This window comes from Hoplias malabaricus, chromosome Y (assembly GCF_029633855.1).
Source record: "Hoplias malabaricus isolate fHopMal1 chromosome Y, fHopMal1.hap1, whole genome shotgun sequence".
NCBI classification, from domain to species: domain Eukaryota; kingdom Metazoa; phylum Chordata; class Actinopteri; order Characiformes; family Erythrinidae; genus Hoplias; species Hoplias malabaricus.
In genome coordinates, this window is record NC_089820.1 from 2740670 (window position 1) to 2765185 (window position 24516).

The 24516-nt window shown below is 40.5% G+C and overlaps 1 protein-coding gene across 8 annotated transcripts in view; it reads left to right on the forward strand.

Moving 5' to 3' along the window:
- The first annotated feature begins 9649 nt into the window (after positions 1-9649).
- Positions 9650-24516, forward strand: part of LOC136678074 (ankyrin-1-like) — a 153520-nt gene continuing 138653 nt past the window's right edge. For all 8 annotated transcript variants that reach the window (XR_010796459.1, XR_010796461.1, XR_010796460.1 and 5 more), the window contains exon 1: positions 9650-9823. Coding sequence is in view for 3 of the 8 variants with exons in the window: in XM_066655896.1 (XP_066511993.1) it covers positions 9698-9823 (126 nt within the window). In the remaining 5 variants the exon portion in view is untranslated. The remainder of the gene's footprint in view (positions 9824-24516) is intronic.

The following is a 24516-nucleotide window of genomic DNA, read 5'->3' on the forward strand; positions in this document are numbered from 1 at the left end:
TCATTCATTCATTGTCTGTAACCACTTATCCATTTCAGGGTCGCAGTGTCCGGAGCCTACCTGGAATCACTGGGCGCAAGGTGGAAACACACCCTGGAGGGGGCGCCAGTCCTTCACAGGGTGACACACACTAACACATTCGGACACTTTTTGAGTCGTCAATCCCCCTACTAACTTGTGTATTTGGACCGTGGGAGGAAACTGGAGCACCTGGAAGAAACACATGTGGACACAAGGAGAAAGCACCAAACTCCTCACAGACAATCACCCAGAACGGGGCTCGAACCCACAACCTCCAGGTCCCTGGAGCTGTGAGATTGTGACACTACCTGCTGCACCACCGTGCCACCTTTTAACTAAATTATTACTACAAGTAAATGAACCCTTAACTAGCTCTTACATTACCTGGCCCCTGATTGGTTAGGCTGGAGGACTAAGCAATTACAAACTTAAAACTTTAGGAGCCAAACTACTTAAACTTCAAATGTCTTAACTGTCAAATGTTCTAATGTCACTTCTTTCAACAGGCATAGTTTCCTGAGTGTTAGTCCTGATCTTCAGTTTTACTCTCTGCGCAGTTCCACTGGAGTCTAGCAAAATTTCTTCCCCATGACCCAGGGGTTGCTAGAGGAAGAACTTTCCACTAATAGCACAACATCTTCCATCATGAAGTTTCTTCTGGGTTTCAGCCATTTCTGGTGCTCCTGAAGAGGTGGGAGATATTCATTAAACATCCATTTAAATCCATTTAAAAAATAAATCTGCAAGATATTGAACTTGCTTCCGTTTCCTTCTTGCGTATGTATCATCTTTGCAGAAGATGCCTGGAGGCATGATTGGCTGAGAATTCAGAAGCAATAAGTGATTGGGAAGCCTCAACGTCATTTACATAATCTGAGACACGCATTAGAAGCCTACTACTGATGATACTTTTGACTTCACACATTATTATATGAAGACAGTCATCGTTTACCGCTTGCTCCTTCATTACGGATTCATTAAGGATACTTTGCGTGCTGCAAATTTGTCTTTCCCAAACCCCACCCTGATGGGAGGCAAATGGCCTATCAAATATCCACTTTTTTCCCTTTGGCAACAAGGCTCTTTCAATCTTGTCATTATCCAACTGTTGGATGTCTTCCCTTAGCTCTTTTTCAGCTGCCACAATTTGTACTTATTTTCTGACCTCACGATAGTGACTTGACCTCTGGCTAGTTGCATTAATGCAGAAGTCCATGTCGAGGCTGTCAGCAACTTCAATATGGATGGCTCAAATAGAGAGGAAAATGAACATCACCCCATAGCTTTTAATGGTACCCCATCCCCGTTTAACCTCAAATGGGCTAAAGTAATCAACGCCGGTGTTTGTAAAAGGAGGTTGGTCTGGAAAAAGGTGATCTTTGGGAAAGTTGCAGAAACATGCTGCAGAAAAATGAATCATATATATATCGTTCCTCCTCAGGCCGCTGAAATGCGTGACTGTGCCTTCTCGGAGCGCCACGTTCAGTGCTAAAACACAGCCATGTTCTTTTGTTTATTTAACTAAAAAAAGCGTTTTCACACATCGTAATCCACCAATAAGTGCGGCCAGATTATCATGCTATTTTCATATACGAATGATTGGCTGAATCTGCTTATCCAGTTCAGGGTCGGGGTGGGTCCGGAGCCTACTCGGAATCACTGGGCGCAAGGCAGGAACACACCACAGGGCGACACACACTCACACATTCACTCATGGACACTTTTGAGTCACCAATCCACTTACCAAAGTGTGCTTTTGGACCGTGGGAGGAAACCGGAGCACCTGGAGGAAACCCACACGAACACAGGGAGAACACACCAAATTCCTCACAGACAGTCACCCGGAGCAGGACTCGAATGTTTTAACGTTTTTAAACTAAATTATTACTACAAATGAATTAACACTTACTGGCTATTACACTAATAATCAGTTAATCATAAGGTTCCATTATATTTTAGCTGCTAATCTCTTGCTCTAGGGCAGTGTTTCTTAAAGTGTGGCGTGTAGGTATTGCAGGTGGGGCGCAAGGAATCTAAAGAAATGAGCATTTCTTTATTAATGAGAATGTCTTTATTAATGCCTTTCTGTTTTACCTACAAACCTTACTCAGTAAAAAGCAGTAACTCACAATGGATTCATTAAAATCCATTTAAAAACAGCATTAGATAGGACCCCAGAACAACATAGGTAGCCTGGACACAAAATATGCTTTTAATATAACTTTTATTATGAAAATGCACCACTGAGATTAACGTGTTTTGGCAGCGAATCAGACAAGGTACCTACTTTATTCTTTCAGCCTTCATTAAGGCACCTGTTCAAATATTAAGCTGCTCCAATGATCAGCTTCACTTGCCTCAGCTTTACCGTCAGAGTCTGGTTTATAAAGTCAGTTTTTACCAGCTCTGGGCTTAAAATCAGTAACGAGAGCACAACAGATAACAATGACAGGTAATTACAGTTATAAAAGTGCCTTGTATATAACTGGTAGGGAAAAAGAGGAGGATCTGAGAGTTAGCCAACTTTAATTTAAAGCGCTCTAAACATGCAGCAAGTTATCGTTAGTCTCTGGCCTTGTCCCAGACTGCACACTGCTGCTCTAAATAGTATGAAAAAAAAAGGGACACAGCCTCACTCTCTAAAGTCAATGTTAATCAAATGATGTTTCACATCAATATAAATGCAGTGTTTTATTGCCTTATCTACACAGGATTCAGCTTATAGCTATCTAATATTTTGGGAATGGGGTGGGCTTTGATTCAGCAAATATGTCCCCCAACAATATCAAACTCACTGCTACACACTTGCACCCGCCTTTGCTCAGATTGAAAAGTGAGAAACTGAAGCACAGTTTATTGGGCCGATTTTCTGTATTTTTAAACATTGATGTTAATATATTTGGTGATATGAAGTTAAGCTACTGATTTAGAGACAGAAGTTGATGTTACTTAAATAAATTAGAAAATTGTAAACTTGCATGTGATTTTTTTGTTTTACCATTTTTTGGGGACGATATGTGACAAGTTGGGCGTGCAACTTCCCTTTCGACTGAGGTGTTGAATGATAGAAAATTTTGAGAACTACTCATCTAGGGCAAATCCAGATTTTGATCCAGGATTCAGGCCTGGATTTTAAAATGGCCATCTGGTATGACGCTATAACTGCAAATGCTAATGCACCTGAGGGGCTGGATATAGTGTCATACCAGTTGGCCATTGCAAAATCCCGGCCTGGAGCCTGGAACAAAGATCCAGATTTAAAGAAAGTATAGAAGCAATCTTTTGAGACGAGACTATTAGTCGTTTGGCTATATTTTGTGTAAATGTGTTCAAATATGAAAATTCTATTGCTCAAGTGTCTCTCACTGATGATTCATGAGACTTGATGCTGATTCTATCTCAGGAGACATATCATCAGTCAATAAAAAGAGACATCTGGCCCAGATATAGATGCTATTATCAGCATTATTTACAGCATTACAGTTGATGAGTAACATAAATAACACACAATCTCATGGTGGGTCCTGAGCTCACCCTGAATAACCAGGCTCAAGGCAGGGACACAACCTGGACAGGGTGCTATGTGAGACTTTTCTGGGATCTCCACTAAATCTCAGGAAGAGACACGTGAGAATCACAGGGTGCAAGGTAAGAACAGGGGGTGCCAGTCCTTCACAGGTTGACACACACTCACACTTTTGAGTCACCAATCCACCTACCAAAGTGTGTTTCTTGGACTTTGGGAGGAAACCAGAGCACCCGGAGAAAACCCACGCGGACACAGGGAGAACACACAAACTCCTCACAGACAGTCACCCGGAGCGGGAATCGAACCCACAACCTCAAGGTCCCTGGAGCTTTGTGACTGCGACACCACCTGCTGCACCACCGTGCCGCCCTTTCATTAGTATGTTTTTTGTTTTTATTTTTTTTACTCCAAATCAGACTGTTCCTTGGACATTTGTGACATGCTCATCTCACAGATCTTTACTTTGTATGAACACAACACATCTGAGGTACTTGCCAATGTTTCCTTTCTGAGTTTTAGTTCCTGTCACTGTTTCTTCCTCTGGATCTCAGGGAGTTTTATCTTACCAGTCTCACCCTTGTTACACTCATTATAATTCTAGATGTGGCTTTCCCTTAAGCTTTTTTGAAACAATATCTTCTGTAAGAAGTGATGTGCAAATATAATTTGTTGATGATATCTGACAAATTATTCCAAACTTTTAACAATTCAAAACACATGGGACATGACTCTTCAAGAGTAAAATATAAATTAAGATAGTAAGATATTAAAATAGAAGTTCAACATTAGCTTGATTAATATATGACCAAATATTATAGCTACTGCCCAACAAGACTATTAATAATATATATTATATCTTGTCATATATGTTGCATGTAAAAGAATAACTAATACATATATTTTTTCCACAGCCTTTTCAATTTTTTCAAAGTTCCAGTGAACTTGTGTGCTTTAATTCTTGCCCATTAGCATTAGCATTAGCCCGTTCAAGCACTACTCCCTGGGACTGTATTCTTTTGAATGCACTCATTGTGGTAGTTTTCCTGCAGTCACCATGTACACTGCTCCTTCAACTCAGCTGTCTTATTATCTGTTTCTGGAAGAATGAACAGACTGTGTGTGAGAGAGAGAGAAAGAGAGAGAGAGAGAGAGAGAGAGAGAGAAAGAGAGAGAGAGAGAGAGAGAGAGAGAGAGAGAGAGAGAGAGAGAGAGAGATGTTAAAGTGGTTTTGCTCGCATCAGCAGCATTGCAGTGGGAGGAGAGTAAAAAAGAGACACAGAGAGCCCTGGAGATATATGTAGCAATAAGACAGAAGATGTGCCGGCTCTATTTGCTACTCTCACACACAGTGGACTGCTCAGGTGGAGATGGAAAACAAAAGGGGGTGCCTCTTGCTTTTGTCTGTCCTGAAGTGATCCTAGGAATGAGGAGAGAGAGAGAGAGAGAGAGAGAGAGAGAGAGAGAGAGACAGACAGACAGACAGAAACACTGGAATGTGTCTTTCTGTCTGTTTGCGTCATTCATTCATTTTTTAAAAACTGCTTTATCCTGTACTGTGTTGCCGAGGGTCTGAAGCCCACCCAGATTTACTGGATGCAAGGCAGGAACACACCCTGTAAAGAGGTACTGTGATAAAGCTCACCCCTTCACCATCGCAAAGTGAAATGGTGAGAGGTGTTCTCTATGGGAAGAGTCGGGCGAGAGGCCTGAGATGATGTAAGGTCGACTCGAAATAACACCGAGGGGTTCAATTTTTGGTTCCTTTCCACCTTTATTTACACACCAGGGTCTTTACGCGCTCCTTGAGAACAAAAAAAATTAACAAAACAAAATTCTCTATTAGCAGAGACAAAAAAGGATAATGACAACAAAGTCAATTGAGTCTTATTATATACACTTAGATTCTGTTCTCTTGCTACGGTCTAGCAGTGTTTCTCTTTTCCCCTTGTGTGGTGTATATATAGGTAGCCCCGCCCCCTAGAATATACCATTCCCTAAAGAGGTAAAAGTTATTGTATCCTGGATACACAAGTTTCATAAACAATAAAAATAACAATGAACTAACAACTTTACCAAGATTCAATTACGGCCACGGCATGTTTTACATTTATTCATAATATCAATATTTATTAGTTAATATATATTCCCTCTTCTAGATGCTAATTCCCCCTTCCCTCTGTGGAGAATGGATTCAACCAGGTAAGTAAAACTCAGCATCAAGAGATAGTACTCTTTTCCCTCTCACATGACCCGTCTGTAGGTGAGTATGTACAGGTAAGTATACATATAATGGTTTCTCTTGGTGATGTGTCACATGTACTGTACATCATCACAGATACCAGTCCATCACATCACAGGACACCCCACATTCACACAAATCAACACTTTCACACAGTCAATACACCTAACATCATGTGTTTTAGGATCGTATGAGGCACCCAGAGCACCAGGAGGAAACCAACACAGGCACAGAGAGAACACTCCAAACTCCTCTCTGACAGTGACCAGGTCGGCATTGTGATGCTAGGGAAAGTGTCACTGCCTCACAGCTCCAGGGGAGCTCCCTGTGTTCTCCCTGTGTTTGCATGGGTTTCCTCCGACGGTAAAAAAAAAACCCATGTTAATAGGTTAGTACTCTGCAAAATGTCCATGAAGGTGTGAGTGACTGTGTGAGTGTGTGTCACCCGTTGATGGATGAGCAATCTGTCTATGGTGGAATCCTGCCTTGTGTCCAATGGTTACCTGTGGGCTTTGGACCCATTGCAACCCTGAACAGAATGAAGCGGTATCAGAAAATGACTGACTGACTGACACCAGAGCTGGCGGAAATCCGAATGATAATATGTCAATGGTTTTTGTGATTTATTATATGACCCTATATCTATGACCTAGATATAGAGTATATCAGGTTAAAGTAATATTTCTAAAATCCAGAACCATTGCATTGGTCATGAAAAAATTTGTTTAACACCAGAATTAGGTGTTATTTTACAACTAAGCAAGCATTGCCAGTCTAATAAGAAATCTCATGAAACCTAATAAGAAATTTAGTCCAGTTACCTAAATACCCAAATTTGAATGATATTTATGAGTGTGGAAGTTTATGCTGTTGGTATGTGTTGAAACATTAGTATGACACATACGTGTTTTTGCTTAAAACCTGCCTAGTCTGGATTAATCTTCTTACCGTTCTAATAATTTTACAGTGGTTGACAACTGTAGTGTAAGGATCATTGCTCGATAACCTAACTGGAACTGAACCCTCATCTTCTGTGTTGAAGTTAGTGGTGTTATCCACTGCACCAAACACTAATCAGAATCAGAATCCGTTTATTGGTCACTGTGCTTGCACACAGAGGAAAAATAACATCCTAAATTCATGAAATTGGATTTCTACACATTCCTTGTTTAACATAATTGTAGGCAGAAAATGGACTATAGCTGGTTTAACAGACATTCACTAAACAGCTATACTATTAAAATGGCCTCCAGTTTTCTACACTCATTGTCAATGTTATTAGCTCCACTTACCATATAGGTGCACTTTATACTCTGTTAGACTTTCACGCTGTTCTTCAATTAGCCAGGACCGTCACAGGACCACTATAGGGCAGGCATGATTTGGGTTGTGCAGAAGAAACACCCCACGTGCAATTCTGCCCCTCTTCCAAGATGGGGCAACCTGGTTGCACGTGCAACAACCTAGTTACATCCCATCCTTTAATGTAAGAATGTTTACTATGGAATCGCATACACACAAACTCTGTGTATCATGCACCTCACAGGTCATAATCGCTGCGTCTGGAGTAAGGGTGTGTGTGTGTGGAGGGGCTGAAACAGCACAGCAGAATGGAATAAAAGCTCTCTCGTGTTATATACGTTTTTGTCACAAACATTCGCCATGCTAGCAATATCCATTAGCATCTAATTTTAAATAAGTGTTAAAGTCCATATTCGCACGCACTGGTATGTCCCTGTTGTTTTCATCTGAATTACCAGGCACGCGCACCTCGGCGGAGAGGTCTGGAGGACGGCTCGCGAGGGAATGCCTGCATTGCCTGTCTCGTGCCATTGCACCCGCCGTTGATCCTTTGCGCAATAGAGAGAGAGAGAGAGAGAGAGAGAGAGAGAGAGAGAGAGGGAGGGAGAGGGAGAGGGAGAGTGTATTTGTGGGTGTGTGTGTGTGTTAGAGAGAGAGAGAGAGATAGTGAGAGAGAGAGAGAGAGAGGGGGAGAGGGAGAGAGAGAGGGAGGGAGAGGGAGAGGGAGAGTGTATTTGTGGGTGTGTGTGTGTGTTAGAGAGAGAGAGAGAGATAGTGAGAGAGAGAGAGAGAGAGAAAGAGTGTGTGAGGTGAGAGAGAGATATGCTGCGGCAGCACTCGCTAAACGGTGTGTAGTGATGGGAACTTCGATTCACTTTACTGAACCGATTCTTTCTAACTGTTCGGTTCATTTATTTGAATGCCTCAAAGTTGGGGTATTCATCGATATTTTTCATGTTACTGTGAAATCTTATATAGTAAAATTTATATTATTGTTACAACACTTTAGCATATGTTATTTTAATACATAATATAATTAATAACATTAATATAAAATGAATAATACATTAATACATACAGCTATTAAATACTCTTTTATACAAAGTATTTCCTGTGATTACTAATCCTCTATCAATATCTTCTTTAAGCAACATTATGTAACATAACTTACAAGTTTTGAAAACCTTTAAATCTACATTTTCAGCATAGGTTTTGAAAAATGTATTAATTATGTGATTGCAACCAAATAGAAAGAAGTTATTACATGTGTGCAGGTATTGTGCACAAAGGCATTTAAAAATGTGAATTGTTAAAATCCTGCATTTTACCTGTTTGGCTCAACTCCACTCAGCTTTTTTGCTTTTCATTAGGCAGATTTGGTTAGTAGGGACTAAACATGATGTCACACTCACGTCTCGTCAGGTCTGTTTTCTCTGCACATGGCTTTGTTTTGTTTACTTTCATGCCCCGCCTTTGTTCCGCCTCCTCATCTTTTCCCTTGTTATCCGTTTCAGGTGTTTCTTGTTTATTGTGTTATTTAAGTCCCCTTCCCTCACTTCCTGTTGTCGTTCATTGTACCTTGTTACTTGTTTCACGCCTTGTGCTTTGTTCTTCTTATGGTAGTGTTCTTTGTTTCTGTCGTTCGTTTCTCTTGCTCGTTTCATGCCCTCTAGTTCGTTTGTGTTTGTTCTTGTAAATAAAGTCTGTGTTCTCAGCGTTTGCGTCCGCCCTCCTTTAGTCCGCACCCCTCATCCCATATCGACCCAAACACATGACAAGTAAGCATTGAAGAGACACAGACACGTTAATCACGATGAAAAGCAAACATGGCGTTTATAAAATCTGTCTGATTTACAATGGCAGCTTGTAAATTTACACTAGTTTTTGAAGCGGTTCAAACACTCCTTCCATTGGTGGATGATGAAAGAATCCAGCAAGAGGTTGGTGGAGCAACAAGGAATGAATAAACTGCACTGATCTGTCTGAACTGGAGCTGCTAGTGAAAAGCTACAAGGAACCATGGACCTAAAAGTGAGTAGAGCTGTGTAGAGTCAAGTCATTTTCACCATGCACTGGAAAAAAAACACCTTGTTATGCAGACTGTAAGTTCGACGCCTCTTTTTAATGTGGAAATCCGTTTATGATGGCAAAACATAAATATAGATATAGACGTAGGCAATTTAGCTAGGCTGTGCACTCACACAGTACCACCCTCTCCTCCCTCCGTCACTGAAACTGAAGACGCTTACAAATGGAATCAGACGACCTTGTGAATCGGTTCACATAGTGAATCTTCAAAAAGAGTCGATTTGTTCAGGAGTTGGATATCGTTACTCCTGGGTCTGTCCGCCGGAGACATCCCTGCAGCGTAGCTTGCAGAGGAGCGAGAGAGCGAGAGAGAGAGAGAGAGAGCGCCCTGTGTGAACAGGCTCATTCTGTCGCTGCGTAAAAGCGACGCTGCTGCGCTCTCGGGTGGCAAAAAAATAAATAAATTAATAAATAAATAACCCAACCACAACCCCTTCACCAGCATTAGAGCCAGCAGGACTTCCAGCGAGCCTTTCCCCTTCAGAAGCAAGACCGGTTAAGGGAAAAGCGGCGGCGCCATGGCACAAGCCGCGAAACACCTGCGAAAAAACAAGGATTTAGAGGCTCAAGCGGAGCAGGAGAGGAAAGAGAAAGAGGAGGAGAGGACGAAGAAGAGGAGCCGCTCGCGGGACAAGAAGCGCAAGGTAAAGAGGGGTGTAGAGGCATAGAAAAGTGGAGGGGAGTGGGGACGAGGGAAGGGAAGAGCAGGAAAAGACGTTGCACCCCCCACCCCCCTTTCTTTGTTTTATTTTTATTTACATTTTTTTTGTCTTTAGTAAAGGTGTTGGGACAGTGAATGTCAGACCATACACAGGAGTGTGTTAGTGCTTGGCTTCTGCTGCTGCTCCTGCAGAGCATGTTCATGAGAATCATTGTGCTGTTTAGGGGTCTGTGTTGGTTTTGGAAGCTGGAGAATTGATTCCCCTTTCTTTGCACTGGGAAATAAACTGCAGGGGGTTCTATCAGAGTATAGCTCAGGTTTCTCATTTACACTGCCTTCTAATGAAGACTTCTGATAGAATACAACACACGCACACACACACACACACACACACACACACACATGCTCCCCTGTGACATTTAGGGTTTTGCATGCCTTATATGTGCTCTCAGATGTTGCACTGATGCCTCCATAGCTGACTTTACACCTAGGCTGTGTTTGATTGTCAGAGGCCAAACTCAGAATAACTTCCACTATGTTCTGCTGAACTATGTCGTTTATTGGCTTGGTTACCTGACTCACAGGTGAAGTGTGAGGAGCAAAGCAAGTACATTCTAGCCAGGTGACATGGCATCCCTCTGTATACACCTATCTGTCATATTAGTACATGGCTTCTGCTGCTGTTCCTACAGAGCTTCTCCTTTCTTATCATCGAGATGTTTATGGTGTGATGATACTGTGGTCATTGTGGCAGCTCGAGTCTATGATCCCCTCTTTCCCCTGCAAAACACTGCAGAGTGCTCTATTACAGCAGCTCACCATGAGGGTGGCTGAGTGCGTGAGTCTGCGGTGGGATACCCATCGATAATCTCTCTCTCTCTCTCTCTCACACACACACACTTTCTTTTTGCCCCTGCTCTCTCACCCCCCCCCCCCCCATTGCAGTCTTTGGTTGGAAATAACATATGATGATAAAGTGATCTCTGTGTGTAAATGTGAGACAAGCCCTGCACATTATTGATGACTGGACGCCTGAAATGGTGAATGGGAACTATTGGCTTCATCTCTGTGTTCACATCTGTGTTCTGTACATGAAACTTCATGGATTTTTTGTTTAAGTATAGCATTATTTCATCATGCTGTCCTGCTTTTGACTGATCTGATCAAGTCTGTGTCTGTTTCGCCAGTTGAATGACCATGTCCATTGTGTACCCTATCTATCTCTCTATCTCTCTATCTATCTATCTCTATCTATCTATCTCTATCTATCTATCTATTTATTTATTACTGGCATATCTGCTTGGGTCAACTCTGCGGTATCTTTTCTACTGAGTTTTTAATGTATATTTGATGTTAATTACTGCCGTGTCTTTTGAAACAACTTCTAATATATGTAAAGTTCATATATGTTCTGAAAATGAATTTCTCTGAATCAAGACCCCTGACAGTGAAGTGAACACACACACACACACACACACACACATTTTCTTGTAGTTTTGTTGTGTTTTGGGCCTAGAGGTTTTTAATGGGAAAGTACTAGTTGTCTGCTTGTCCTACTCCAGACTTGGAGGAACTCCTAAAACTTGAAAGCTGGGAATCTTTAGCAAAGGGAATAATCCAACAATGACCAGGGAGGCCTTATCTTTAATAGAGGGAATGCCTTACATCCTGCAGAAGCATATACAAAGTGTGCTCCGTTGGTATACTGCCTCTTGCAATTTGAATCTTGAGACTGCGTTTTCAGGATCTGCAGGGTGCGAGGTGCTAAGGAATGTCTACCCTATTCCTCTTGGTGGGAGTTCTTTTTGCCCACCATTTGATTTTCAGGAGTCTGGTGACTGGTAGTGCAAGCAGACAAGTCATACACTCTGTGTTCTGTTGGTTAACGATTGCTGCATAGCTTGGTATTTCAGTCTCTCAGAAGCAAATTGAGGAGAATTCATTGCAAGCTATATTTGAATACTGGAAATTTTGGAATATATTTTACAACTTAATTTGAATGGAATTTGAATAAATTGTTCAAATTGCAAATTTCTGCCAGTGTTTTTTCCCCCCACCTTTTTTTTTTTGTGGTTGCATAGCTATTGGCCATTTTAATTCTGCTCTTACATATAAATAGAACAGGTACATTTAGACTTGGGTTGAGCAAACACAGGCTCTGTGCTTTATTTGGTCCCACTGGTCAGGTGCTGAGCCAGCATGCTTCTCGTTCTCTATTCCTGCCTCTTTAGGAGCATGATTTATATGCTGTGGGTTGAGGAGTTATGGTTGGTGTCTCCCTTGAGCAATGCCCCTTCCCCATTTATTTTCATTCTCTGCTAATGTCTATGAATCTTATTGTACCGAATGGTATCATGTGTGTAATTACTCTAGAAATGCACTCATGTTGGCTCATTTTATACATGTATGGCAATGTTGTTTTTTCGCTATGGTGCAATGTATATTTAAAATGTCTACCCCACTGCCTGTTTATTACCTTTAAAGGAACACTACAGTATTTTTACTTTAAAATTACAGCTTCAACATCATTTTGATGCTTTACTGAGCTGTAATAGGCAGAATAGATACTTGGGTCAACTAACTTCTGTTCTCTCTGGTGTGTTTACATTCAGAAGCTCAGGGTCTTTTTAGGGTGTTTGTATGTAACTTGTCTGTAGGCTTTTACTCACTACTTGAACTACCATAGAAACTCATTTGTTATAATAAGTTTTTTAGGATTTCTGGTCTATGTTGACTTTCAAGCAATTAGTGCTCTCCTCAATTTTGAGCCAGTTACACCTTAAGTGATCAGAAACAGCAAAAATAAGTCCATATTATCCACCTATGGAGCAAGAATAGAGCAATATCCTCACTTGGGTTCATGCTTTGCAACGCTTGGAGGTCTCTTAATTGTGTAAACCCTTCCAGATGCCATTTCTTTGCCCAGAGCAGAGAGAAAGAAATCCTAGCAAATAGACAGACATCCTTTGTGTGTGTGTGTGGTTTTTTTGTTTTATTATAATTTATTTTACCTATTTACAGACACTGGGGATTAGCAAAATCATTATGTAGGTATACATTCAGTGATCCCACACAGCAAATTCACATATTAAATTAAGACTACCAAAATGGTGTTAAATTCCAACAGTTTTAAATTGACAATATTATTGTTAAATTAAAATCATGATTGTAAATAAATTAACAATAATAGTGTTGATCTAACACTGGCAAATTTGCTGTGCATTATGGTAGTGGTATATTAGTAAATGCTGTACTTGTTTAAATGTGTATATATAAATGTCTATATCCGTATAGAATATGGAGGCTGAAGAGTGTAAATACAAGTTAGACAAACGTTTCTATTAAACTGGCAACTCTGTGTTAATATGATTATGTCCTGAAGAGTTAAATATTCCATCATTCCTTCTGTATTTCGTGCAATTAGACGATCATGTTGCATTGCTTGGTATTTTGTCCTCTCAGGGTGTGTCCTGTAAATTAATTGGTTTGTTGAAGAGGGAATGTGCTCACCAGGTGTTTTTTTAGTTACAGTTTCTGTTGTTTCTTGCACATATTTCCACTAGTTTGTATGCAATGAAAATGTAGTTATCTAACATAGAGTATAACACAGCTCAACCAGTATCTTTTATTGATAACATCCTGATCTTTGCAGTTCTTCTCTACATTCATACAAGGGATAGCAATGTAACCTGCTGCGCAACTGTACTGCTGAAAATTGATTCACACTAAACACATGCACACACACACACACACACCTACACACTAGATGGGTATATTTAAAAACAGGATTTGCAAGTCAACCAGGCGATTAAGACCAGTCAGATTAGTTCAATTACATGTGTAAGGGAGGTTCTAATGGGAAAGCCTTCTATTTTGGCAGAGAAATTCTGAGAAATACCCTTAGAATTTTTCAATTACAGTTAGGTTTCACTTTTTTAGCAGTGTTAACAGTTCCTCTTATAATGCTGGTGTGGTTTTGGGTACCAGAACAGCATTATTTCATTCTAAGCATCTGTTTCCGCTCCTCACTTGATACCTTTTAATAAAACATGGCTGTTTCTGTTGAGCTTGTACTGTATGGAAATAATCTCTGTTTCAACTGGTTGCCATGTAATGTGCCTTATTTAAAGCTTTTTATGACTTTTTTATGGACTGATTTATGTTTTTACAGCTTTGTATCCTTCAGTGGAGGATATAGAACCAATAATAGATGGTACATATTTAATTATGTTTACATTCATCACTTATTTCCATACACAGGAAAAATTACATTTATTTGACCATTAAATGTGCCTTTTCAGTACAGGCTAGTGGATTTGAAGGATTTGCACTACCCTTTCTGAGAACAAGCCTTGATAACTTACATCGGATAGCTCTTCATCACGCATGTGTAATTATTTCACTTGGACCAGGCACAGAGGAAATTATTACTGATTAATAATAAAGCATGTAGCAGTACTGAATATCAAATCACTTTATTTTAAGAGTCTTAACATCCTTCATTAACCAGTAATGAACAGCTCTCTACATGGTTAAGATTTAAATCTCCAATCTTAGTGAAAAACAATGCTTACTCACTGTAATACCACACATTATATTTATGCAGATTAAATGCTTTATGAGGCACTTAAGAAAGTGTTTTGAATTCATTCATTTGTTCATCTTCTGTAACCACTTCATCCTGATCAGTGTTGTGGTGGATCCAGAGCCTACCTGGAATCATTGAGTGCAAGGCAGGAACAAAACCCAGAAAGGGCTCCTGTTCGTTGGAGGGCACCACAGACTCAGCAGGCCATGTGTTTTGAAGTCTTTTGAAGTGTATTCTATACGATTTAGTATACAGCTTTTGATTTTGGGGAAATATCTTTTGCGATTATTCCAAACAATATTGCAAATTTAATTGATTTTTTTCTGTAAATGTATGGACTGGCACCTCCTCCAGGGTATGTTCCTGCCTTGCTTCCGGGTAGGCTCTGGACCCACCACGACCCTGAATTGGATAAGCGGTCACAGACAATGAATGAACGAATGAATGAATGTAATTGAAAATCCAGTCCGGTTTTTATATCCTAGAAACCATAGAGTCATAGTGGTTGCCATGTACGCCGCACAGATTTTGCTTCTCTCTGATTTGTGTAAACACAGATCCACCATAACAGTAAGACCACCTCCTTGTATCTACAGTCTATTTCACTGTCCATTCTCTCAGCCTCACCTACCCTACACGAGCACTTTGTTGTTTTACAATTACAAACTTAAGTTGTTCTGCATACTTTGTTTGCCCCATTTCACCCTGTTCTTCAATGGTGAGCAACCCCACAAGACCAGCACAGACCAAATATGAGTTGAGTAAATGTTTGTTCTCAGAACTCCAATGACACTGATGATGGTCCTTTGAGGGTCCTGACCATTGAAAACAATGTGAAAGGTGGCTAGCAATGTATGCACAGCAACAGATGGACCATATTTTGTAATTGTAAAACTATTCCTGTTGTTACAAGTGCTCCTGTATGATCAGTGGGACTGTATGATTGGCGGCACGGTGGCTTGGTGGTGAGCACGTTCGCCTCCACGTTCGCTTGGGTTCAAGTCTCATCTGGATGGAGTTTCCATGTTCTCCCCGTGTCTGCGTGGGTTTCCTCCGGGGTCTCCGGTTTCCTCCTCCAAAAACATGGAGGGTAGGTGAATTGGCTTCTGTAATAACTGTCCTGGTTTGTGAGTTAATGAGTGTGTGAGTGAATGTGCCCAGATATGGATTGGCGCTCTGTCCTGGGTGAAATCCTAGTGCCCGATGCAGTCCTCCAGGTGGACGGTCGTTTCTGGTTGAGAGTACGCTGTGCGCGTTTGGCTGCCGCTTCTCGCCAGTGTGTGTGTGTGTGTGTGAATTTTAAAGATTGTAAAGCGTCCTTGGGTATCTAGAAAGGCGCTATATAAATATAATAATAATAGGTGAGGGGGGCCTCTGTTTTAGTCTGTGTCCGGAACATGGCCTTGGAAGCCACCGTATTGGATCAAGGGCAAGTTTTTCCCCAATGGAAAGGTGATCAAAAATTAAATCAGCGTTTTACGAAGTGGAGGTCATGGATGTATTGGCAGGGGGGCTGGAACAAGGCAAATTAATGAAATGCATGTTACTTGTTTTGTTTCTTTTATAACCATCTTTGTACAACACTTCGTTTCAGCTGTTGTTGTTTTTTAAAGTGCTCTATAAATAAAGTTGGGTTGAGTTGAGTTGTTGTAAATCCATTGTGAAGGTGATTTCTCACGTTGTTTAATTTTGTTTTGTTTAGTTTGGCAACAAAATACATGTATGTGTCTCAAAGTTAGGGGGGATCAAAAATATTCTCATCTAAAAACGAGTGCATGGCATGGGGCTGGCAATGCAGAAAAAAACCTGGGATAAATTATCTTATTTTTTCACCCTCCAGTACTTACTGATTAATAAAACATGTCATGGGGAATACTTCTGCTGTTGCTCCATTCAGTAGCTCATACGACCTTTAATGTCATCATCAATATCAATCGTATCAGTAATTACTTGTGGTTTCTATTCTGTAAAATTCTAATCATATTGAATTTGGTGTTGTGGTTTATTTTGCTGTATAAGATATCAAAACACTCTTTCTGAGCCTGAAGCCTCAGATCTGAACAGCATTATTATCTTTCTCAGCAGTGTGTGACTGTATGTGAATGGCCGCAGACAGATGTGAACACCAGCTTTTGCTAGTGTTGATGTTTGCTGGTGTTGCAATAGTAGAAAGAATAGAAAAAGTCATTAAAATTTTTATTTTGGGTTTGGATCATTGTATAAGACTGAAGATGATAATTAAATGGGCAATTCAGACAAAATTATATTTATGTTTCATAATGGTGCCAAGGTTGTCTTCACAATGAGATTATCTTTTGCTTTAAAGAAAAGGGCTGCATCCAAATAGCACATGCCTCTGCACTATCCTGTAATACTTCCGGAAGCACGGAGTTCAAGTGTATCGTTTTGATTATGCCACAGTTCCATTAGTGTAGTTTATTATTAGATTTAAATATAAAAATAGAGAAAAAATGTTTATAAAATCCCACAAGCAATATTTCCATTCTATCATAGAGAAAAGGACTCTGGTTCTTGACCCTGTTACTATTAGGACTCTCACAACGTTGGTGCTCTCCTGGGAACCAGCACTGGTTTGCACCAATTTGACTGGGTGACTTCAGAGCTGCTGTTTATTTTAACCAGAACACTGTCAGTGCATTAGATAAATGGCTAGAGTCATGTTTTATCCATTGTTTACAACAGGGTCAGATCATAGTGATGATCACAGCCCTAGAAAATCAGACACATTTTGTGGCCTAGATGAGGAATATGCGCTTACTGACTGACTGACACGTAATGTTGAAACGTGCATGTGCGAGTAGGATATGTTAATTCAGCCGTATTTCACAGAGAGAACTTAAAGTGGTGCCACCTCAGCGTCTGTTGTTAGTTCAGCCATATTTCACATTCCAGTTGGTGACCTAAATTTGGAACCGTTCTGCATTGACTAGAGGGCCTCTTTTCCCTGGACAATTACTCTTTTTGGGACCTAAAATATCCGTGTTCAAGTGTTCAAGGGGTCAGAGATTTGAGATCTGAATTGGGACACACTCGCGCCTCTTCAGCGCTGTAGGTCCACCATCAACCGCGATGCGGCTCAGGGTTTTACTGGAGACTCGAACAGAAATGTGTTGAACGTTGTCGAGGTAATATTTATCATAGTCTCTTCTTTATGATTGGAGAATGCTTCTGTGATACAGTCTTTTGTTTTCTACTGTATATTTAAACAAACAGAAAGTCACTTTCTGAATACACTGACACATCTCTCCATTACTGACTTTTTAATGAGTAAGTTACATCTGGACATCTGAAAATGGATAAAATCTCTGGATTATTAAAGCCAGAACACCAGAGCGAGGTGTTACTCAAAATAAACGAGGCTGTGAATTTATTACAGCACTGTTTTATCAGTTGGACCCTTATAGAAATGTAAGTCAGTAATTAATATCTAGTTCCCAGTGATGCCCTGTTCCTTTATTAAGTATAGACTATTTGGTTGATAAAATGTTTAGGTTCTTGGCTTTAGAGTTCAAATAACAAAGAAATGTTATCTTATTGCTGTCTGGTAAACGACTTGTTTTAATGTCATGTCAACACGGTGCTTTAGTTTGTAGCTTCGCATGAACAGAAAATAACAGGCTTTCCATTATCATATACACACTGTCAGAAACTAACAAGATAAACTATTTTTATAGTTTGTTAATGTTGTAAACAAAGACATTGACATAAAAATTGATATGAAGCACCAAAACTTCTCCAGACCTTTCAATGACAAGAGTATGTATCTTGAGCTTTCCTGTTTTTGAAATGCCCAAAATCCTCTGTGACAATGGCTATACGGTTAAAGGTGGTCTGGCTAAACTAGGCTTGCCTACTTTTTTTTTGCTCTTGTCTTTGTAAACTTCCTTTTGTTTTCAAATAAGAAAGTGGATGATGGGTCCCTTGTGCCATAAATCTTTACTCTGTGCTCATTCTTAAGCTTCTTTATCTAGACACACCCAAACATGTCATCATGGTTCATGCTGAAGAATATATTATTCTTTGGATCCAGATGGGAATTGCATTTTCTGGTTCCTGAACCTATATATGTTTGTGCAAATGCACCAAATGTTCAAATATTGGTGCGTGAACAGGAACTGAACCAGTTGAACGTTGGTGGAAAAGGACTATCGGACACCCCTGGTGTCTTTTAATCACTGGTGTCATTGATACGTTTTGTGTGTGTATATACCAGAGTAATAATTCATCAGAATTCAATTATTGTGCAGTATTGGCACTCCTAGAACATCTCCCAGCCAATCAGATTGCAGGGTTAGAACTAATTGTGGTATAATTATAAATGAATGTGCTATTTTGATATCCTTTAGGTATGGTAGTAGGCTATTTAGTAGCTGTATAATGCAGAAGGAAGTTGGATATTATGTCTCTATTTATTATCTTGTAAATTAGTGCATTTCTTTATCAAAGCAGTGGGGAATTGTTGTGACAAAATATGGATAGACGAAAATGCAAAATTGTGAATTGTCAAAACAATAAGTTTGAGGATCTCAATTCTGCATCACAAAATAGAGCTTGTATTCCTTCATTCATCCTTTAGGCTGGAATGCCCCTAAATATGATTGAATGTCACACGTTTACCTTTTGTGATTCTTCTTCCTCCTCAAATACAACACCCACCACTAACTGTTATTTTCCCCAAAAGGGAGGCACTCAAAGATGGATTTTTGCTGATTGTCCACATGTAGACTGTTTATGCAGGCCTCCTAGTGGTGTATGTACAGCACCTGAACTTGACTTAGAAAAATGTGACTTGTATAAAGAGAAATCAGCACCTAATGGTGGTTCAGGTTTTGATTTCTGAAATTTGGTTGGCATTTCACAGAAGGTCAGGGTACAAAGCAATGACAAATCACAGCTTGACAGATGATATTCACTTCTATCTATTTAAATATGGGTACCACTTTAAAATAAGACTACACTTATTCATTTTTATAAATGGTTTAAAATCTGTTTATTTTGTGATTATTAATTAGGTTGTAAACACTTTAAAGGTCATTAAAATTAATTTTCAACACAGATAGATAGAGCAACAGTGATCTCTTTTTTGTTTGCCTAATACTGAAAGTGTCAGAGAACTTACTTACAGCTCAGTCTTTTCTTTGGATGTCTTATTAATGTTTTAATGTGTTTAAACAGATAAACAGATTGTAAACCATTAATAAACCTTGTAGCCTTATTCTAAAGCAGTACCCAAATATGTATATTCAGTACCAGTATTACCACAGTTTTTTACATTTTACATGGGTTTTGCAAAATAGCTTGACTGCAAGAAGGGAACATATGGCTGTTTACTGTCTGGGGTTTTTAAGATCAAGTCTGCTTAATGTCTCTAGAGGATGCATACCGTTTTAGACCTGTGTATAGGCTGCAGCTAACTGCAGAGTTAGCATCAGTCTGTCCATCAGTCTGGCTAAATGAAGTTATATCCATTTCCACTTCAGTGGTGCAGCTAAACACAACTCCCTCTTCTCACTTCTCAGACAGGTCTGCATTTGGCTGCTGCTTTATTTCCTGATATTATGACTCTGTCAGTCTGTCTGTGGACCTAAGGGACCCCTAGGTATGAATGACTCAGCAGAAGCAACCCCATAAAACTCACTCATATTTATTTCCTGTTGTGGGGCTTACTTGGACTCTGCAATTCAGAACTCATTTAGCTGAGTGAATGCTTGTGTTTGTGTGTGTGTGTGTGTGTGTGTGTGTGTGTGTGTGTGTGTGTGTGTGTGTGTATGGATATGTGCAGTGTGAGCACCTGAGGTGGGCTGAAGGTCATTTTCAGAGAAGTTGAGAGTTCTATCAAGCCTTCCCTCAAACATAAATATACTGCACGCACACACACACACACACACACATTTCTATTAGGATAACAGTTACATTTTAGCACCGGAACTATATAATCCATCAATTAGTCCTGTAATTATGACCAGCTCCATTTTTCTACAATCATTGTGCCATTCACTCAGCTCTACTGTCCATACTGGAGCATTTGGTAATTCTACAAAACAGACTTTAATGTAATCTGTTGCCATGAATACATTTTTGCCTCTATCACACTATTCTTAAAAGGTCAAGCCTCACCACGGAACCATCACAGAGCAGGTATGATTTGGGTAGTACATGATGCTCAGTGCAGCAGTGACGCTGATGTTGTGGTGATGTGTTAGAGTGTGTTGTGCTGGTACGAGTGGATCAGACACAGCAGTGCTGCTGTTTTAAAACCCCTTAGTGTCACTGCTGGACTGAGAAAAATATCCAGCAAACAGCATCCTGTGGGCATTGCCTACTGATCACAGATGAAGGACTAAAGGATGACCAACATAAACAGTAACAGAATAGCTACTGTTTCTGACTTTTGAGCTATAAGGTGGACCAAAAAGTTAGGTGTGTCTAATAGGGATGGGCGGTATCCACAGTTTTCATATCGTCAAACCATCTCAAAATATTAACACATTATACGGTATTACCATGGATTTGTGGTGGTGGGGGGGGGGGTGCATCTACACTGCTTAGAAGCATAGCTGGCCGGCTAACAGGAATTTGTGGTTTAGCTCGTGACAGCAGATGATTTTCCTGTTAACTGAGGCTCAAATCACACATATTTAGAGGATAAAGCCAAACACCTGTGAGCACAAAGTCAACTGAAGGGTCTTCTGAATCACTCTGCAAATACACTGCCCCAACTAGGGCTGAATCTCAAACTTCTTCCTCTCCACCATGTAACACAATGTACTAGTGTAGTAATATTTGTATTATAAATCTTTAAAGTGCCCTATTTAGGGAGTAGGGTGCTGTTTGGGACAGAGCGTATTTTACATGAGGTGCCAGGAAAGAAACAAACACAAAGTCATTCCTGCGTGGTCCCGTTTCTTGTTGAGAGTTGTTGTTAGTTTTTTGGGGTTTACGTTTTTCGGGGATGTCCATATTTTTCCTTTGCTCAACATTTTTATTCATCCCTGACATCCACACCATGTCTGAGGAAATCTCTCACCATGAATTTGCTTTCTGCAGTCTCTAGTTTGGAGGAGTTATTATTTTTGTAGTTGTTTGGTTCAACTCATACAATACCCGTCCGAATACTTATCAATTACAGCAGTTGTTGTTTGTGTCCAAGCAACTCATAGTTACATCTCTGGCTACGGCGGAGGGTACAGGTCAAATGAATTAGTTAATTGGTAGCTGAAATTATATGGCGAGAATTTTGTGACAGAAGTTCTACTAAAGCAAATCTAATTCAAAGCAGAAAGTATACATTGTGAATGCAAAACAGAAAAAAATATATCAAAAGTACTTTTAAAAGATATTTATCTTGTTATCTTTTCATGAATGGGAGGGTCTTAGAAGAAGGAGTTCACCTTGAGTCTCCGTTGGTCACTGATGCTGGACTGACAGGTGTGAAACCTCTTCTGGGTCCAAGCCACGACCATCCCATCAGATTTCAGGCAAAGCGTAATCTTTTAAAAACATATTTTTTATATATTTTTTTCAGTTTTGCTTTCACAGCATAAACTTTGTGCTCTTGATTCTAAGAATATTGCTTGCAGATTTATTTTTGCTTTTGTGGAACATTTGACACAAATTCACTCCATAAAGGTGGGTCAAACATGTAGGTCAAATATGGCTGTACCTAATGTCAGCCAGTATCTGTCTGTCTGTGTCCAACGCCTGTTTTTCCTGTTTCTCCCCCTCAGGTCGGCTTCAGCCCAAATGTGCTAATCCTTCCTCAGGATTTTACTCCAATATCCCAGCCCTTGCATAATTCCCTGCAGCTCAAACACAGAGATCAGAGATCCGCTTGAAATAGATCCAGACTCAGGACAATCTAACAAAGCAGGGTGAAGGGGGATGGGGGTCGTGGGTTAAGAGGAAAAATTTTCCAACTGGTCAGCACATTTTGACAATATATGTTAATAGCCTGGGCTAAACATCTGCAGATACGGTTTAAGGTTAGTTGGATATAGTTAAAACAAGTATCTCTATTATAGTGATTTAAAGATGTCACTGATGTCAGTTATTTTAGGATTAAAGTTAAGCAGAATATGTATCTGATGAAGTCAGTCCCACAATATCCCTATATCCTTATTCTTTCAGAAAAAAAAATGCAGTTTTCTCTGCATTTGATGCTTGTGTGCATTTGAGGTTTGTTGAAAAAAAAAGGGGGACAAAGGAGGCAGACATAAACGCAAGGAATTTTATTTAAACACAGACAGAATCAAAATAAACACGGGTAATAAATACAGACTGAATAAAGACAAAACTAAACTAAAGAGAGTTAAACAAGGACGGACAGGGAAGAGCCATGAACCGGGTTAGACACATTTAAACAGAAAGACTGAGAAACACACATCCACACCAGACAAACCACATGTGTATATAAAGACAGGGCAAATGAGGAACACCTGCAGACAATAATAGGATAGAGGAAGGACTAAGGCGGTGACAGGAACAGAGAGCCATGTGCTAAGTAAGCACATGGTGGGAACAACAAACAGGACAGGGCGTGACAGATGGCCCCTCCTAAACGCGCAAATCCCGGGGCGCGTAAACCTAGACCCCCCAGGAGCTGGCACAGGAGAGGAGCCTGGAAAACTAGACAGAACAGAAACTCAGACATGGGACTGAACAAGAGACTGGAGCAAAGACTGGACAGGCAACTGAGAGACTGAACTAACAGGAGACTGGACTGGAGACAAAACAGGAATAGAGATAGGAGATTGAACTGGACTGGCAACATATGGCAAGACACAGGACTGGAACATAGACTAAATTGGTGACAGGACAGGAACAGAGCCAGGTGACGGGACTAAGGCTGAGTATTGGGACTGGACTCACTGGACTCGAGACAGGACAGAGGGCTGAAACGGGAACTGGACTGGAGACAAGACAGGAGCAGAAACAGATGAAACAGAAGACTGACAAGGAAAACCAGGAGAAGAGGAGACACTGGACTGGAATGGGGATTGGACAAGACTAGAAACAAGAGACTGGCCTGGGGAGAGGACAGGAGCAGGAGACTGGACTAAAGAGGGGACAGGACACAAGTACTGGGACTGGACAGGAGCAGAGACAGGTGAGGAGACACTGGACTGGAGAGGAGCAGAAACATTAGACCGGACTTGGGATAAGGTTGGAGTGGAGACATGAGTTTGGACAAGAGACTGGACAGGGGACTGGGCTTGAGACAAAACAGGAGACTGGACTGGACTACGCAAGGGAACTGGGACCAGGACATTTACGGGGACAGACAAACATGGTGACAGGGACAGGGACAGAGACAAAGGCAGATACAGGTACTAGGACATGGACAGAGACCGGGACAAAAATATAGGGGAGTGCCCAGGACTGGTAAGAGTCTGTGGTGAGGTCCAAGAATCCAGCCTGGGCACCGCAACAGGAATCGAACCCCGAAGTCCCTGGGGCCAATCTAGAGACACAAACAGTCACGGGAACAGAAGCGGCCGAAGCCACAGTCAGGGGAACAGAAGCGGCCGAAGCCAAAGTCACAGGGACAGAAGTGGCCGAAGATGCCACCTTCTCTGGAACAGAATCAGAATCAGAATCTCTTTATTTCGCCAGGTATGTTAAACATACTAGGAATTTGTCTTGGTGACAGCAACACATGTATGACAACTAACACGTACACAGATTGTTAACAAAAACTCTAAAAGAGGTACAATAAACAATAAATAGACTAAAAAAATACAGTTAAGTACTAGAAAAAAAAGAGCGTTAAGACATAAATTAGACAACGTAAAATATAAAATCTACAGATGTACAGATATGAGTATGAATATAAATGTTTCCAGATATTCCTAAAGTAGGTTATATTATATATTGTTGTAGAAGTTACAGAAATAGAACTTCTGTACAGCTGTGCAAAATAGCATAGTGCAAGTGAGTAAAGTGTCCTGTTCAGTGCAGTTATGTCCAGTCGGTTTAGTTCAGTGGTTTGGAGACTCAGAGGTGTTCACTGTGGTTGAGGAGAGCTACAGCTCTGGGAAAGAAGCTGTTAGCATGTCGTGTTGTGCTGG